Genomic DNA, 15387 nt, shown 5'->3' with positions numbered 1-15387 from the left:
AAGAGATGCATGCACCCTGATGTTCATAGCAACATTATCTACAATAGCCAAACTATGGAGCCCAAATATCCATTGACTGATGAATGGGTAAAGAAAGAAATGGTGTGCATATATACACAATGGAATATTACTCAGCCAGAAAAAGAACAAAATCTTGCCATTTGCAAAGACACGGATGGAGCTAGAGTGCACTATGCTAAGCGAAATAAGTCACAGAAAGACAAATACCATAGGATTTCACTCATATGTGGAAGTTAAGAAATAAAACAAAGGGAAAAAAAGAGAAAGAGACAAATCGAGAAACAGACTCTTAATTACAAAGAACACAATGATGGTTACCAGACTGGAGGGGGGTGGGGGATGGGTTAAATAGGTGATGGGGATTAAAGAGTGCATTTGTCATGATGAGTATCGAATTGTGGAATCACTCTATTATACACCTGAAACTATTATAACACTGTATGTTAATTAGCTGGAATTTAAATAAAAGTTAAAAAAATAATTAAAAAATGAGTCTGTTTTTGAATAGATAATATACAATTGAAAAGTCAAAATTCTCTAAAAAGACAAATAGAAAGTCTTATTTCCACCATGATCCTCCTGTTTACCACCCCCAGAGATAAGCATTTTTATTAGTTTGTTGTGTCTCTGAATGTTTCTTTATACAAACGCGTATTTTTTAAAGCGTCTGGCTGCCTTCCTCCTGTTATCGGGTGGGGTATGGAGGTTTCCCCACCAGTGTGGCACAGGTTTGTTGGCACATGGACACTACCCTCCGTGGCGCAGGAGCTGAACCGTTTCTCAGTGACGCTGTCCTATCACGTTCCTCTGAACAGCAGCTTCCTGGCAACCCTGGAAAAGGCTCACTGGTGCCGGGCTCACAGCACGGACTCTTGCCTGGAATCCGGAAGACATGGTTACCATGGAAGCATGTGGCTAAGCTGCTGTGCTACTATTAGCAAAACCTGAGAACCCCTAGTCCCACCCAAACCCCTCTGGGCCTGCAGCTTGCTCACACTGGAATTACCTGCTCCCGTGCCCGCCTCCATGCGCCTTCTCTTCCCCTCACGGCTCCAAACTGCTGACACTTCAGGCAACTACAAAGGACATATATTTTTTTTTTTCTGAATAAATGACCTTAACGCTAAAGATGTGTGTAAAATACCCTTCTGTTACCAGATAGCTTTGGGTTAACATTTTTAACTTCGAAGAGAAGCTATCAAGAAGGAGAGGCATTTGCTCTAATCTTTTCAACAGAAGAAAGAGGCTGGGAGGGGCGAGGGAAAATGCACCAAAAATGCGGAAGAAAGGAGTTTCAGCTAACTTTTTTCTTTGAGGCAAAAGGAGTTTTCAGGAACACCTCAAAAGAACTGCCAGTGTCCCTCAGCTACGAAGGTTGTCACACACTGGAGAGGTCCCTGAGGACACCCCCCCCTCCCCGCACCCTAAATTCAGCCCTGTGAGAAGGGCAAGCAGGGTCAACGGCACTAAGAGGAGCGGCTGCCGGGGGCGTGGGGACCTCGCCGGGGACACGCGGCCCCACCACCCCTTCCCAGAGCCCAGGGCTCGGCACCTGGAGAGGAGGAGCAGGGGGAGGGGGCAAAGGGCACGCGCCTGAGTCAACCTGGCTGCCTCAGAGCGCACCCAAAACCCAAGAGCAAGGACGAGACGACGCCCCACCGGGACCTTCTAGGCTGGGATACAGAAGTCTGGACGCGAACAGAGACGTGGACTTCTGCAGACACCCGCGCCGGGCACCTGACGGGCCGCTCTAGGGCCCCGGAGGCTTCCCTCTCAGTGGTTCCTGAGCCGGTCACCTGATAGGGTTCTGCTTACTTCAAACAAGGCATTTTATGCCTCTTATCTCCTTTATTCCCGCAAGGTTGACGTTACAATCCTCCTCTCATATATATGAAAACTGAAAAGCAGAGAGATTTTTCGAGGTTGGACAACTAATCAAACAGCAGAGAGGAAATCTGAACCCAGATCTATCGCACCCCCAAATCCTTCCACTTAGCACTCAGAAATTACTTCTTAATTTGTAAATTTAACACTATTCCAATAAAAATACAAAATTTTTTAGAAGTAGATTTTAACATTCACACAGATAAATAAACAAGCAAGACTCTCTGGGAAAACTGAAAAAGGAGGGTAATGAAGGAGCACTTGTTCTAAATGATCTTTAACAGATTATAAAGTCTCAGTGGGACAGTGTCCTACTGGTGAGTGAGACACACAAATGGTACAGAATAGAAAGTCCAGAAATAGATGCAATCAGAGGGAGAAATTTAGCATAGAATAAAGGTACTAAATCAGTAAGAAAAAGATGAGTAGACTCCTCAATAAATGTATGGTGAGAACTAGGTAATCATCTGGAAAAATGTTAAACTGGATTCCTTCCTTGGTCTATACTCAGGTAAATATTCCAAATAAATCGAAGTTGTGTTACAAATGTAAACTATAAAAAGTACCAGAGGAAAATGTGGGAGAAGTCTTTTAAAACCTCACTGTAAGAAAGCCTTTCTAATTATGAACCCAAATCCAGAGGCAATGAATGAAAAGATTGATACATTTGGGGTCCATACAGAGAATCAAAATTCCTGCAAGGTAAAAAAAACAAAACCACCACAAACAGTCAAAGATAAATAAAAAATGGAGCACATATATACACCTTATGTCTCAGACAACAGGCAGTAAACATGGAACTCTTGGACAATAACACACTGTGGAAACGGCAGCAGTGTGCTGGGTGCCCTCTTGCTCCACCCTCACTTTGAATCAGATTCTGCTGAATTCATAACAACACTCTTACTCTGATCTTGTTAAGTAAGTTAAAAAAAAGAAAGTCTCCCCAGGTCCCTTACTTCCAGAGCCTTCAGAAGACCACAAAATGTCAAAGTTTAACACTTACTGCCCTCCCGTGGGGTAAAGGGTCCCTATAGTTGATATTTCAATGGTGTATTCCTGGGTAGGAGCTGGAGAGACAGGGATTCTCCCTTTGCTCCCAGGGCTGGTATTTCTTGATAGATTACTTCTTAAATGTGTGCAAGAGCTGGGACCTGGAAAAAAATTAAACACATGAAATCATGAATATATCACTGTATAAACAAATGAGTCAAGAGAGCAGGCCCATCCCAGGGAGATATGGAGAAAAAGAAATAATGACAACAAATATTTAGATACTACTTATGTATCAGATACTGTTCATGTAATATTGATAACAATTCTAGGCAGGTGCTTTTTATCATTCTCGTTTACATCCGAGGAAATGGCGGCACACAGAGATTAAGTGATTTGGCCACAATCACAGGCTTAGACGTACATGCCCCAAAAAATAGAAGAAGAAAAAAAAGACACATACGTAAGAGACTAAAAGTTTTACGAGGACTTAATAAATATCTCCCCCTTCCTCCGCTGCTGTCTGGGTTCATCCAACTCAGCCACTTCCTCGGCGACGCCCGCCCCATGCTGGTCCCTCTCCCAGACCTGCCTGGCACTCCTCAGCCGCTGCCAACCGAGCTGCTGGAGCCAGCTGAGGGACGAGAGTTTTCTGGTAACAGAATTCTTGAAACCAGCGAAAACAACCCCTCTACGTCTGCCACACAGTTTTGGAGTCTGCAATCTGGTAAGATTCCTCCTAAGGGCCCCTTTTTCCGTTACCCTTCTGTAGAAGAAACATTATTTTACTCAGAGAAAAGGCAGACTGCCATAGGTGTTACACTAACTACCGAGGGGATGGGAGGAAAGAAGGCAAACGGGGCTAATTTGCTAAGAAGGCTGTCACGCCGCCTGCTGGGGTAGCCCGGGGCCTGTGCCGCGGACTCTGCCCCGACATCGTCCCGGGCGCTCCGGGCCGGGAGAACAGCAGCGCGCGCTGGGAGGCCGGTCTGCGCGGGAGTGGACGGAGAAGTGGCTGCTTGAGGGGCGGGCCATCAACTACCGCCAGGCTGTCACAGAGGTGTACCCTGCGTTCAGGAGTCGTCCTGGGCACGCGAAGTGGAGGGGAAGCCTCTCCTATACTCATTTCCAGTCGTCCGCCGTGTCCCCCTTTCGTTTGGGAAGGCGAGCTGCGCGTCTACCAGGAAGCACGGGGTTGTCGGGACTCAATAAAGCTCGGGAGGCCGTACCAAAGCCCAGGCTTACCACCCCGAGAGGGAGCAGCTCCGAACCGCGAGAACACCCCTCCGGCCAGCCGCACCTAGGTTGCCCCGCGGCCCCAAACACCGCCGGCCTGGCCCCAGGGTACTCGATCCCGGAGGGAGGGAGGCAACCTGCAGGTGCCGCCGAGCAACGCCCGCCACGCCGCCACACACGGACCGGAAGTCCAGGCACTTCCGGGGCGGCCCCCTGAAAACTTCCGGGCGGGCCCTCTAGCTGCCCCAACCTGGTTCCGGCCTCGGGCGCCTGTGTGGCGCCACTCCCGAATGTGCTTTGGGCGCCCTGATTTTGCCAGTGTAGGACGGACAACTCTTGAATTTTGGAACATCTCGAGGTGGGCCCTCCAGGATCCCTAAAACCGACACGCGGGACCGCAGGAGCTCGGAAAGCCAGAGCTGCAGATCCTCTGTGCTTTAAGATTAGGGACCAGGGCTTTCAAAACTTGACTGTGAGAACACCGCAAACTCCCTCGAACTAGCCATTTCTGGAAGAATTTAACTCAAGACACCAGTCAGTATACTTGTATGGACATACAAGCTGATAAAAGTAGTTCCTAAAATGAAACATTACAGTTGGAGGCACTTAGTATGAATCCATCCCATGGCAGAGTACAAATTATGAACATATTACAAGGGTCAGACCTGAGGGTATAAACAGCCGGAAAAGAAATGGGCAAAGAATCAGACAGCCTGCATTCTCTACCTGTACCACTAACTTTAACGGGTGACCCAGTGCAAGCCACAGGCCCCTCTGCATCTCCTTTTACAGAATTTCAAAAGTCACTTCCAAGCCTAGCATTCTATAGACCATGAATAATTAAACACAACAGAGAAACGCAGTTATTTCTTTGGTGTGTTACACACTGAAACCAACTATCTCAAGTTGATCCTTCCCAAACCTGTTTAGGTGCCATAGAGCTACAAAAGATGAATACTCTTGATCTTTTAAACCATAGGAAATCACATTTTCTCCTTAACAGTCTGCTAAAAACTATGTAAGTGGGTGTTTTACTTGGCAAACTCTTTCTGGCTTGTGGCTTCCTTGGAATATTTAATCCTATCTAGAGGGACTGCCGAAGGGACTGTTGAAGGTTGTGTTGTCCCCAAAGCTAAATCGTTTATAAGTTAGAGGCCCCCTGCCAAAGTTTTATCTTTGATTCTATGTAATGAGCCAAGATGGGGAAGGCTAGCACTAGACTTGTAGTCCTAGAACACTTACTTGGTAGAATGATGGAGCAACAATGGAGGCAGATCTGATGCTGAAAGCAACCTTAGAACATCATCAACCATTTTATGGTTTACCATCACCCCAACATGTATATTGCCGTGAATTCCCATCATTTAAGGCTTTTTCTTTTCTAATCTTACATATTATAAAACATATACACACAGGGTTCTTTTAAAGTTTGCCAGTTAATTTTTCTAATCGCAGTGCTGGTATTCATCTCTCTTCTTTCTCCTATATACCTTAAATATATCTAGACCAGGGTTTCTCATGGCACTAATAAACATTCGGAGCCAGATATGTCTTTTGTTGTGAGGGCTGTTTGGGCATGCAGGATGTTTAGCAGCATCCCTAGCCTCTATCTGCTAGATGTCAGTAGCATCCCAACTGTCAACTGATGGTACAACCAAAAATATCTCCAGAGGTTGCCAATTTTCTCCAGTTGAGAACCACTGGGTATAACCTCAGATATAAAAGCCTCAGATACAAAAGCCTATTCTCAAGCACTTTTGTAATGATAATCTTAACACAGTAGTCTCTAGTTTCTTATTCCTATTTTCTTCCTTAATGAATACATTTGTCCAAATAAATGGAGAGCTTCATATTTGTTTTTGCATATATTCTAAAGTTGGGAATTTTTTTTTTTAAGATTTTATTTATTGGAGGGGAGTGCCTGGGTGGCTCAGTCGTTAAGCATCTGCCTTCAGCTCGGGTCATGATCTCAGGGTCCTGGGATCGAGCCCCGCATCGGGCTCCCTGCTCAGTGGGAAGCCTGCTTCTCCCTCTCCCACTCCCCCTGCTTGTGTTTCCTCTCTCGCTGTCTAATGAATAAACAAAATCTTAAAAAAAAAAAATAAAGATTTTATTTATTGGAGAGAGCCTGAGAGCGAGCGGGGGGAGAGGCAGATGGAGAGGGAAAGGGAGATGCAGATTCCCCACTTAGCACAGAGCCCAATGCTGCAATGGATGCGGGGCTTGATCCCATGGACGCTGAGATCATGACCTGGGCCAAAGTCAGACGCTTAACCAACTGAGCCACCCAGGTGCCCCTGAAGTTGGATTTTTTTAGTCTTAGTTTGAGGAACAGGCAGTTATAGTTGTACTACAGAAACAGATCTGCATACAAAGTGGTAAGAGAGACATATAAGCCTTGAAAACAGCTTAAAATTTTCTGTAGGTAACTCCATAAATAATCCACACAATGATTCGACAAGCATTTATTAAACACCTACTGTGTGCTCAGCACTGTACTAGGCACTAGGGGGTGCAGAGATACAAATGTAGAAGTCATTATTCCTGCCCTCAAGGAGCTTACAATTTAATTTTGGAAATAAATACAAATGTGAACTACAATACAGAGTGCTAGAAAATAATTACAAAGCAACATATTAGTAAGTGCATGGACCACAGTACAAACTCAAAGGATAAGTGCTGAGGCAGCACAGAACAAGGGAGGTCTCAGTGTAAGGTGAAGTCAGAGAGAGCTCACTCAGAAGATACAAAGAAGTTAGGCTTAAAGGGAGTGATGAACAAGAGCTGGGGCGAAAAAACAATCTAAACAAAAGATGCTACATGAGAAAGGCACAGAGGCAAGGGCCTGTAAGACAACAGTGTGAACAAGATGAGTCGAGGTGAATATGCCAGAGAATGAGGCAGAGGCAGATTAAGCATGAAGGGCAAAATAATGGGAGAACTTGGAACACCAGTGCTCTGATAAGAATCATCTGCTGAGTGTTCTGGACTAAAAATGGATTCTGAGGAGGATCACCTTAGAAGCATTACAGGATGGGGATCTTGGAAGCAAGGAAACTAGAAAGAAATTACAACTTCCTGGGCGTCATATGATATGGATCTGCAGAAGGCTATAAGGGGTTGGGAGAAATGTAAAAGATCCAGCCTCATGGAGAAAACTAAGAACTGGAATGTCGAGTGGAGAGCAGAAAAAGACAAAGAACTATAAGATGGGAATAAGAAATATGAAGGACAGGGCGCCTGGCTGGTTCAGTCAGTAGAGCACAGGACTCGATCTTGGGGTCGTGAGATTGAGCCCCACGTTGGGCGTGGAGCCCACTTAAAAAAAAAAAAAAAGAAATATGAAGGGCAGTGAGTCTTTTCAGGGTAAAGAAGTTAAGCAATAACGCCTATTTAAAAGGAAAATGGGAGCTGGGGGACAAGAGTGATGAGGTCTGTTTTCGAATACCAAGTTGTGTAGGTATCTGACCCACAGGGTGGGAAATAAGTTACTGAAACACAGTAAGTGTAAACAATCAAAATAAATAGAAGTGAATACAGAAAAAATACTGGAATAATCAAGACATGAAGGTTATTTTCCGTGGAGAGGAGAAAAAAGACCAATAAGGAAAAGCTAGAAACTGGGAGGAAAATGACCAAAAAGGATCCCACAAGCCAAAGAAGAGAATTCCTGAGTTGCAGGGTAAACTCAACAGTGTGAAATACAGATCAAGAAGGACAAGAACTAAGAAAAGGCATTGATATTTATCCATAGGACACTTCAGTGTAATACTGAGTACAAAAGCCAGTAAGAAGTTTCAAGAGTATAGTAATGAGAAAATGGGATTGAGCGATGGATGGTACATTTGAAAAACCATGAATGACAGAAGAAAAACAGAATGGCAGTTGGAAATGGGCAGTGAAGTTGAAGGGTTTCCACATTTTATGCTGTAGGTAAATTTTACTGTCATCCCAACCGACCATATGCCTGGCCTGGCACGGCACATGGATATTTCATTTCCCTCCACAATTCTAGGTCCCTGGGGCAGTTTAGAGAGAAATGTACTCGAATCTGTACATTATTGCTTTATTCTCTGAATTACTCTTTTAAATATGATTTACTTGTACCATTTAGCTTTCTAGTACTACAGAGCATCAAAAGTATCAACCAAAATAACATTTTCAACCAATTATCCAATAATTGCAATGGATCTGTACTATACTATACTGTCCATTCCCTTCCCCAGTAGCTCTTATGGCCAGGGATACAGAATTTCCAGATGGCTGGCCAGGGTCAGGGTGTTCATTAGAGACATGGTAGCACAAGGGTCAGCAGCACAGGCTCGAGAATCTGACCCTGTAGGGCAGAGTCCCTGCTCTGTCACTTCCCAGCTCCATAACCTTGGTCAACTCACTCACCCCTCTAAGCCTATTTCCTCATCTATAAAATGTGGGATATACTATCTATCAAACCATGAAAAATGCTTAGCATAGGGCTTGGCACACAGTAAGTGCTTAATAAATGTCAGCTATTACTATTTAGAGTCTCAGGGCCAAGAGTAAAGCTAACTGCTCTGTATAGGAATCATCCACCACATTCTAGCGCTGCCACCTTGCTCAATGGCGGAAATCTTTGAAACCTAAGATGTGTCTTCTAGGACTAAGCTGGATGGCAGCAGAGTTACAGAAGAACCACATTATCATGCTGGGCCCTAAAATGAGATCGTGATGGGAGAAGAAAGTACTGGTGAACAGTTCATTTCAGATTAAGAGCATAAAAATAGAATCTGCAGGATATAAAGGAACTTAGCACACATCACTCAGTCAGGAGCTCAGGGTCATAAAGATGGATCAACAACACTCTAGTGCAAAGAGTGAGAAGTGGAGACCAAGAATGGACTTCTACGTATGCCCCCAAAGAAACAACAGCCTTTTCTACTCTTACACTACATGGCTATTTCTATATGTGGGCTGAACTAACCTCAATAGTTCTTTCAAGTCACGGTCTTTCCTCATTCATCCCAGCATCACACTAATCTTTCTTGGCATATATTCTTTTCTTTGAATTTCTGCCAGATGCTTAGTAATTATAGATTTAAGTAACGTAGCTACACATTACTGTGAGTAGACAGATGTTAGCTGGTATACTTACAGTCATTTTAACGTGTTGCTCTGAGAGCTTTCACTGGAATAGAAGACAAGTGCTCCTCGGAACTACGGGGGAGGACTGCGTGTACGTGTGCACATATTTTCCCTCTGACGATGTACCCATCATATATAGTATCTGCACACAGGGAGTACTGGCCTCAGGCAGAACTGGTACCTTACAGAGGCCGAGGCACAACTGAAGCAGAGAGCAAGGATCTGGAGACAACCAGATTTGTTTCTGGTTTCTTGAACTTTCAAGTACAAGGGAATGAGGAATGGAATTCCCTTTGAGTACAAGGGAATCTATAGGCCAAAAGAAAAAGAAAAGAGAGAATAAGAAAACAAAGGATAATGGAAAGCACTGTTTTGAAAAAGTTAACCAAGGAAACCAGGATCGCAAATGATGGGTGGGTATCAATGACTCAATGAAACAGGGGTAGTAACCTCGATGTTGTTAGTGATCAGGGTGGGCCACAGAAGGGATTTTATAGAGAAGGAATTTACGATCCAAAAGGCAGACCTTTATGCTGAAAGATTTTATGACCTTTTGAAAAACACCAATACGTGTTAAGAATTGTTGTTCCTGTTTAGAACAGTGTGAAATTGTGTAACTTCTCTTGGCATGTATCCTATTCTTCTGAATAGGATTAATGGAATCAATTCCAATTTTGAAAGCTGATTTTGGAAAAAAGCCAAAAGTAACTCCATTCCAAATGTGATGAACAAGTGGGTAATGGTAAAAAATGAGATGTTATTCAAGGGTAAAAGTCTTCCAAATATTTGGAGGAGCGGTAGCACTAATGGAATAACCAGAAGTGCCGAATTTAAAGGACAAACCACGTTTGGATGCATAAATTCTGGTGTGTTCCTCAAACCACCTCATCACCTGATATAATAATACCCCTTGGCATACTGGAAGCCTCCAGGAAAGACAGTGCCCAGCGACGATGAGGTAATACCATGTCTCTGCTGGATTACAGATGGACTGCACCAGAATTCAGAGGGATGAGGAGCTGTGAGGTGAAGTACTGGACAGATCTCCACTGTGGACACAGGAAGCTCATGGCAAGGAACAGATGGGCAATGAAGGGTGAGGTGCTAAGGCCATCTAACAAGGTGGGACCAGGGTAATGACAAGAGTGACAGACCATCTGGTCAGGGGGTGTGCAGACTGGTAAGAACCTGAGAGGGCAGTACTGTAATGGGCCAGAGGGTTGCGCGTACATTCTTTGTAAGGATGTTCAGGTCTTCTCAAGCACCCGTCTCCCCTTCCTCCCACGTGATGCTGTAACTGGGATAATGTTACCACCTCTGTGCCACCACAGTGTTCAGTGGGAAGGTGGAAAGGAGAGCCAGAAGTCACCAGAACGTACAACCACCCGAGCTCAAGAGCAGCCAGGCTGTCTCCACTCACCTCTTTCTCTGCTTCATTCCCACAACCATCACTTCCTTTGCTGACACAGGTACTGGGGCTGGGGGTGGTGAAGGATACGTATGGATGTTCAATGACTCAGTGGAGTCAGTGAAGGTGATATATGAAGAAAAATGCTGGAGTGCTGTTAAAAATATAGCATTCTGAGTTTGCGTGGGAATACGGTTTTCCACTGACTATCAGGAACATTAGAATAAAACAAAACGCACACTTAAGCATAAATACATTAAGTGTCTGTAAAAATTTCCCTAGAACTAGGTTCTTAGAAAGCTAAATACAAAATAAGTCTCACACAGAGGCTGCTTCAAACTCTAAAGTAGCTTCTCAGATCAGATTTGGAGCACAAGTGACCCTCAGGGGAATAAATGGGGGAAGAGGGTCACAGGAGACGGGAAGAAGCAGAGGAACTAGGAGTAGCCTCTCTCAAACCTACAGCTACTCACCCAAAAGACAAAATTAAGTGCCTCCATGACAAGCAACTTGCTCTCATGCTATTTTGTTTCTAAAGGATACATTACACCATCAGGAGCTCCACTCCATCAGACGCCTCCCAAGACAGTCAAACTAATCCCCCCGCATCAAGGCACTGGGCCCAACTACTGAAGAGCGATTCTAACTCTGCCGCCACTATCAATTCTGACCCTAGTGAGGCTGCATGACAAACACTCTACTACACTGAAAGACCTCTCACCAGCATGTGGTTTCTCTAAAGTTGAATAATGCCCAAACTATGATTGTGGTTTTTTCCCTAAACTCCTATGGATTCAGATTTTTCTCCACTGTGGATTCTCTGATGCCGAATGAGACTTGACCTCTGAATAAAGGCTTTCCCACACTCATTACATTGATAGGGCTTCTCCCCAGTGTGAATTCTCAGATGCTGTATGAGGCCAGTGTTCCCATTGAAAGCTTTCCCACATTCTTTACATTTATAGGGTCTTTCTCCAGTGTGGATTCTCTGATGTTCAATAAGGCCTGACTTCTGACTGAAGGCCCTCCCACACTCATTGCATTTGTAGGGTTTCTCCCCAGTGTGGCTTCTCTGATGGCCAATAAGATGTGAGCTCCGCCTGAAGGTTTTCCCACACTCATCACACTCATAGGGCTTCTCCCCAGTGTGGATTCTCTGATGTCCAATGAGGTGAGAGCTATGACTGAAAGCTTTCCCACACTCATTACATTCATAGGGTCTCTCCCCACTGTGGATTCTCTGGTGCAGAATAAGGCCCGCACTCTGACTGAAAGCCTTCCCACACTGATTGCACTGATACGGCTTCTCCCCAGTATGGATTCTCTGATGCAGGATCAGGCCTGTGTTTTGACTGAAGGCTTTACCACACTCCTTACAGTGATAGCGTTTTACTTTGTTGTGGATATCCTGATGGGAAAGAAGGGCTGACCTGTAACTGAAGGCTTTACCACACACATTACATTGATAGGGTTTCTCCCCAGTGTGGATTCTCCAGTGGCGGACAAGGCCCGAGCTCTGAGCAAAGCTCTTCCCACATTCATCACATTTATGTCGTCTCTCCTGGGTGGGATTTCCCCGCTGCCTCTCTAATCTGCCCAGAAGATCTCGGGCTTCTCCATGCTCAAGACCCCCGATAACATCCCCGTTGCATTTGGCAGCTGTCTCTCCATGTGGTTGGATTCCAGGAGATATTACCTGTTTCGAAGATAAGTCCCTGTTCTCATTCCTGGTCTCACCACCTGAAATGAAAATGTGAGAACCATCAAGCCAATGTCACTTTCCATTCTCTATGTTAAAAAGAAATCTAACATACGGGAAATATACACGGAAAACTAGCAGTAAACACAAAACTTCCATCTGTCTCCAAATACTGCCATAATAGAGAGGGAGATGAAAGCAGGGTCAAGCAGAAGTACCACAGGCCGAGTGGGGAAGAAGTGCCATGAAGAAAGAGGGATGTTGGGAGGGCACTAAAGCAAGGAAGGGGTCACCTGACAAGAAGCAGGGGAGTGGGAAGGAATATGGAACTGCTGAAGGACCTAATGGGACAGAAATGAAAAAAGCCACAGTCACTGAAAGGGCAGAGCACAAAAGGCCTAATAGGGTGACATCGAGGTAAAGATTCCATGGGACTGGGAGCAGAATAAATGACTCCAACTGCATACAGAATAGTACCCAAAGTAAGTCCTGCACTGGAAAATTGAAGTCCATTTTATAGCACTGTTTCTCTCTGTTAGTTCCTTAGTTTAAACTCAACAATGTCTTTCAGAAAGTTCAGAGCTACCATCACATAACAAACAAAACATCTTAACTGATAACAATAACCAGAGCTCTCCTTACCCAGGGAGAACATGTTTCTGTAATTCTCTGGCCTATTATCTCTGCTGGGATCCTTCTGTGATGGATCAAGAAGCCACTCCTCTCGAATTAGGGACACAGCCATGTCTTCGATCTTCTCCAAAGTCTGAAACAAAACAAAATCCCCATGTGGGACTGGCACTGTTCCATAGCTCCAGCCCACAATGTCAGAGATCTGCCAGGGTTGGAGAGGATCGCGGGGGGGGAACATACTGTGTAAAGGGATCTAAAGAAGCGGGAAGAAGAGGGAAATGCACCAGATTTATTGGGGGATAATCAAGAATCATGCAAAAACAATGTGGAGCAAGTTCTTGGTCAGTACTGCTACAGAGAGTCCAGACCTGAAGGTAGATGCCACCCACACTGCCAAGCAGTCAGGGGCTTTCAGAGAGAAGCAGTACAACTCACCTGGAACCCTGCTGTGAGAAGTGTTGCTGTCATCTCCTGGTCTCCAGGACTTCCTTTCTGGGAAGGGGTAGGACTCTGAGAAGTAGAGATGGCTGAGAGAGGAGAAAGGAGCTGAGTGAGACGAGCCCCGTCCCACAGTTGCAGCAGCCAGCACTAACCCATTCCAACGGTGCTTGTATTTCAGAACATATGCATTTCTGAGATTTTGCACATAAGATGCTGAAGGGCCCCTGGCTGGCTCGGTAGGTGGAGTATGCAGCTCTAGATCTCAGGGTCGTGCGTTCAAACGTTGGGTACAGGGGTTGCTTAAATAAACTTTTTTTAAAATCTTTTTTTTTGGGGGGGGGCCTCTAGGTCTGTACCTGTGGCTGCCCACAAGACATCTGCACGTTGATGTCCCGCTCAGCCTGAAGTTACACGTCAAAAATAGAGTACTGGCTTCCTAACAGGAATTGCTTTACAATTTTTTTCTCTCCCGCCAGAGCTACATTTAATCCTTGTGCTTCTGTACGGTGTTTCTTTAGGTCCTGATCTCTGGCAAATGGAATATGAGAACCAATTTATATCTACTAACTCTATTACCTTTGTGAAATGTCTACCATGACTGCCACTATCTGCTTCCTACAGAGATCAGACATTGCAATACCAAAATAAACAACAGGCTTTAGAACTTTAGACAAGAATCATATTACTGAAACTGTTTCTATGCTTCTTTAGAAATACTAAAATTCCATTTATATGGAACAAACTGCTATAAACCACATAAATGAAAAAAAATTAATGCAGAGCAAGTACGAGATAAAGCTAGAACACCTTGTTCTGCAAGAAGGTAAGAAGTTCTCAAAAAATGATGGGGAAATGTCAAAACGACGGAGGAGCCAAACTGAAGGGGCCTCCTCTGACCAAATCGGAGACAATTTAAGCACCAAAATAAAGATGGTAACAAAATAAAGACAGATATAGATATTTTATTTCTGGACTTAAGAGTCCATACTGACAAATTAATAAAACGGGGAGGAGGGAACACTCTCTATTACAACAAATAAATGTAGAAGGCATGACACAATTAGAAAATCATTTTATCTTAGTAATCACTGATTCAGTCAAGAAGCATCAATGAATATTAAAACTAGTGTTTTAGGGGTGCCTGGGTGGCTCAGTCATTAAGCGTCTGCCTTCGGCTCAGGTCATGATCCCGGGGTCCTGGGATCGAGCCCTACATGGGGCTCCCTGCTCCGCGGGAAGCCTGCTTCTCCCTCTCCCGCTCCCCCTGCTTGTGTTCCCTCTCTTGCTGTCTCTCTCTCTGTCAAATAAATAAAATCTTAAAAAAAAAAAAGAAAATAAACATAGTCAAGAGTATCTCTCCACAAATTACTTATTAATTATAAAGGGAAAAATAGTAACTTTACAGTGATCAACCTAGCAACTTTGATAACCAAGTCATCAAAGATACCAACACCAGTAACAGGACAAATTCCTCTGGCACAGCGGAGGAGGCAACAGCACTTCTGGGGTGCTCCTGCCACACATGCACAACTGGAATTTACACATAAGGAAACACTACACAAACCCAAATTGCAGCCATTCTATAAAATAACCAACCTGTACTCATCAAAAATGTCAAAGTCATGAAAGGCAAAGAAAGGCTGAGGAACTATTCCAAATTAAAGGAGTCTAAAGAAACATGACAACCGACTGCAAAGGGTAATCTTGGACTGGACTCTGGAAGAACATTATTGGGACAACTGGCAAAACAGAAATATGAACTGTAGACCATATTATTTCTGTATCAGCATTACATTTCCTAATTGTGATGCATTATTGTGGCTATCCAAGAAAATGTTCTTGCGTGAGGAATTATGTACTGAAAGTTACAAAGAAAGTGGCATGATACCAGCAAAACCTCAAAAACGCCTATGTTGTTACTACACTGGGATAACAGAAATGTGTGAAGATT

General features: G+C 44.3%; 1 protein-coding gene across 9 annotated transcripts in view; it reads right to left on the bottom strand.

Moving 5' to 3' along the window:
• The window catches only part of ZKSCAN8 (zinc finger with KRAB and SCAN domains 8), a 37184-nt gene that overhangs the window by 11131 nt on the left and 10666 nt on the right, over window positions 1–15387 (bottom strand). For 3 of the 9 annotated variants that reach the window (XM_078055805.1, XM_078055807.1, XM_036111019.2), the window contains exons 4-7: window positions 13431–13522; window positions 13005–13128; window positions 4144–12403; window positions 2912–3059 (exon numbers count right to left, since the gene is read on the bottom strand). In XM_078055805.1, coding sequence (XP_077911931.1) covers window positions 11442–12403; window positions 13005–13128; window positions 13431–13522 — 1178 coding nt within the window. In that variant the 3' untranslated portion in view covers window positions 2912–3059; window positions 4144–11441. Of the gene's footprint in view, window positions 1–772; window positions 898–1027; window positions 1098–1573; window positions 1919–2911; window positions 3060–4143; window positions 12404–13004; window positions 13129–13430; window positions 13523–15387 lie in introns of all 9 variants that reach the window. The other 6 variants (XM_078055806.1, XM_078055808.1, XM_078055803.1 and 3 more) reach the window with 5 other exon arrangements.

The sequence above is a fragment of the Halichoerus grypus genome, chromosome 9 (genome assembly GCF_964656455.1).
Source record: "Halichoerus grypus chromosome 9, mHalGry1.hap1.1, whole genome shotgun sequence".
NCBI lineage: Eukaryota > Metazoa > Chordata > Mammalia > Carnivora > Phocidae > Halichoerus > Halichoerus grypus.
Note: the sequence above shows the minus strand (reverse complement) of the source record. Positions and strands in the feature narration are given on the sequence as shown.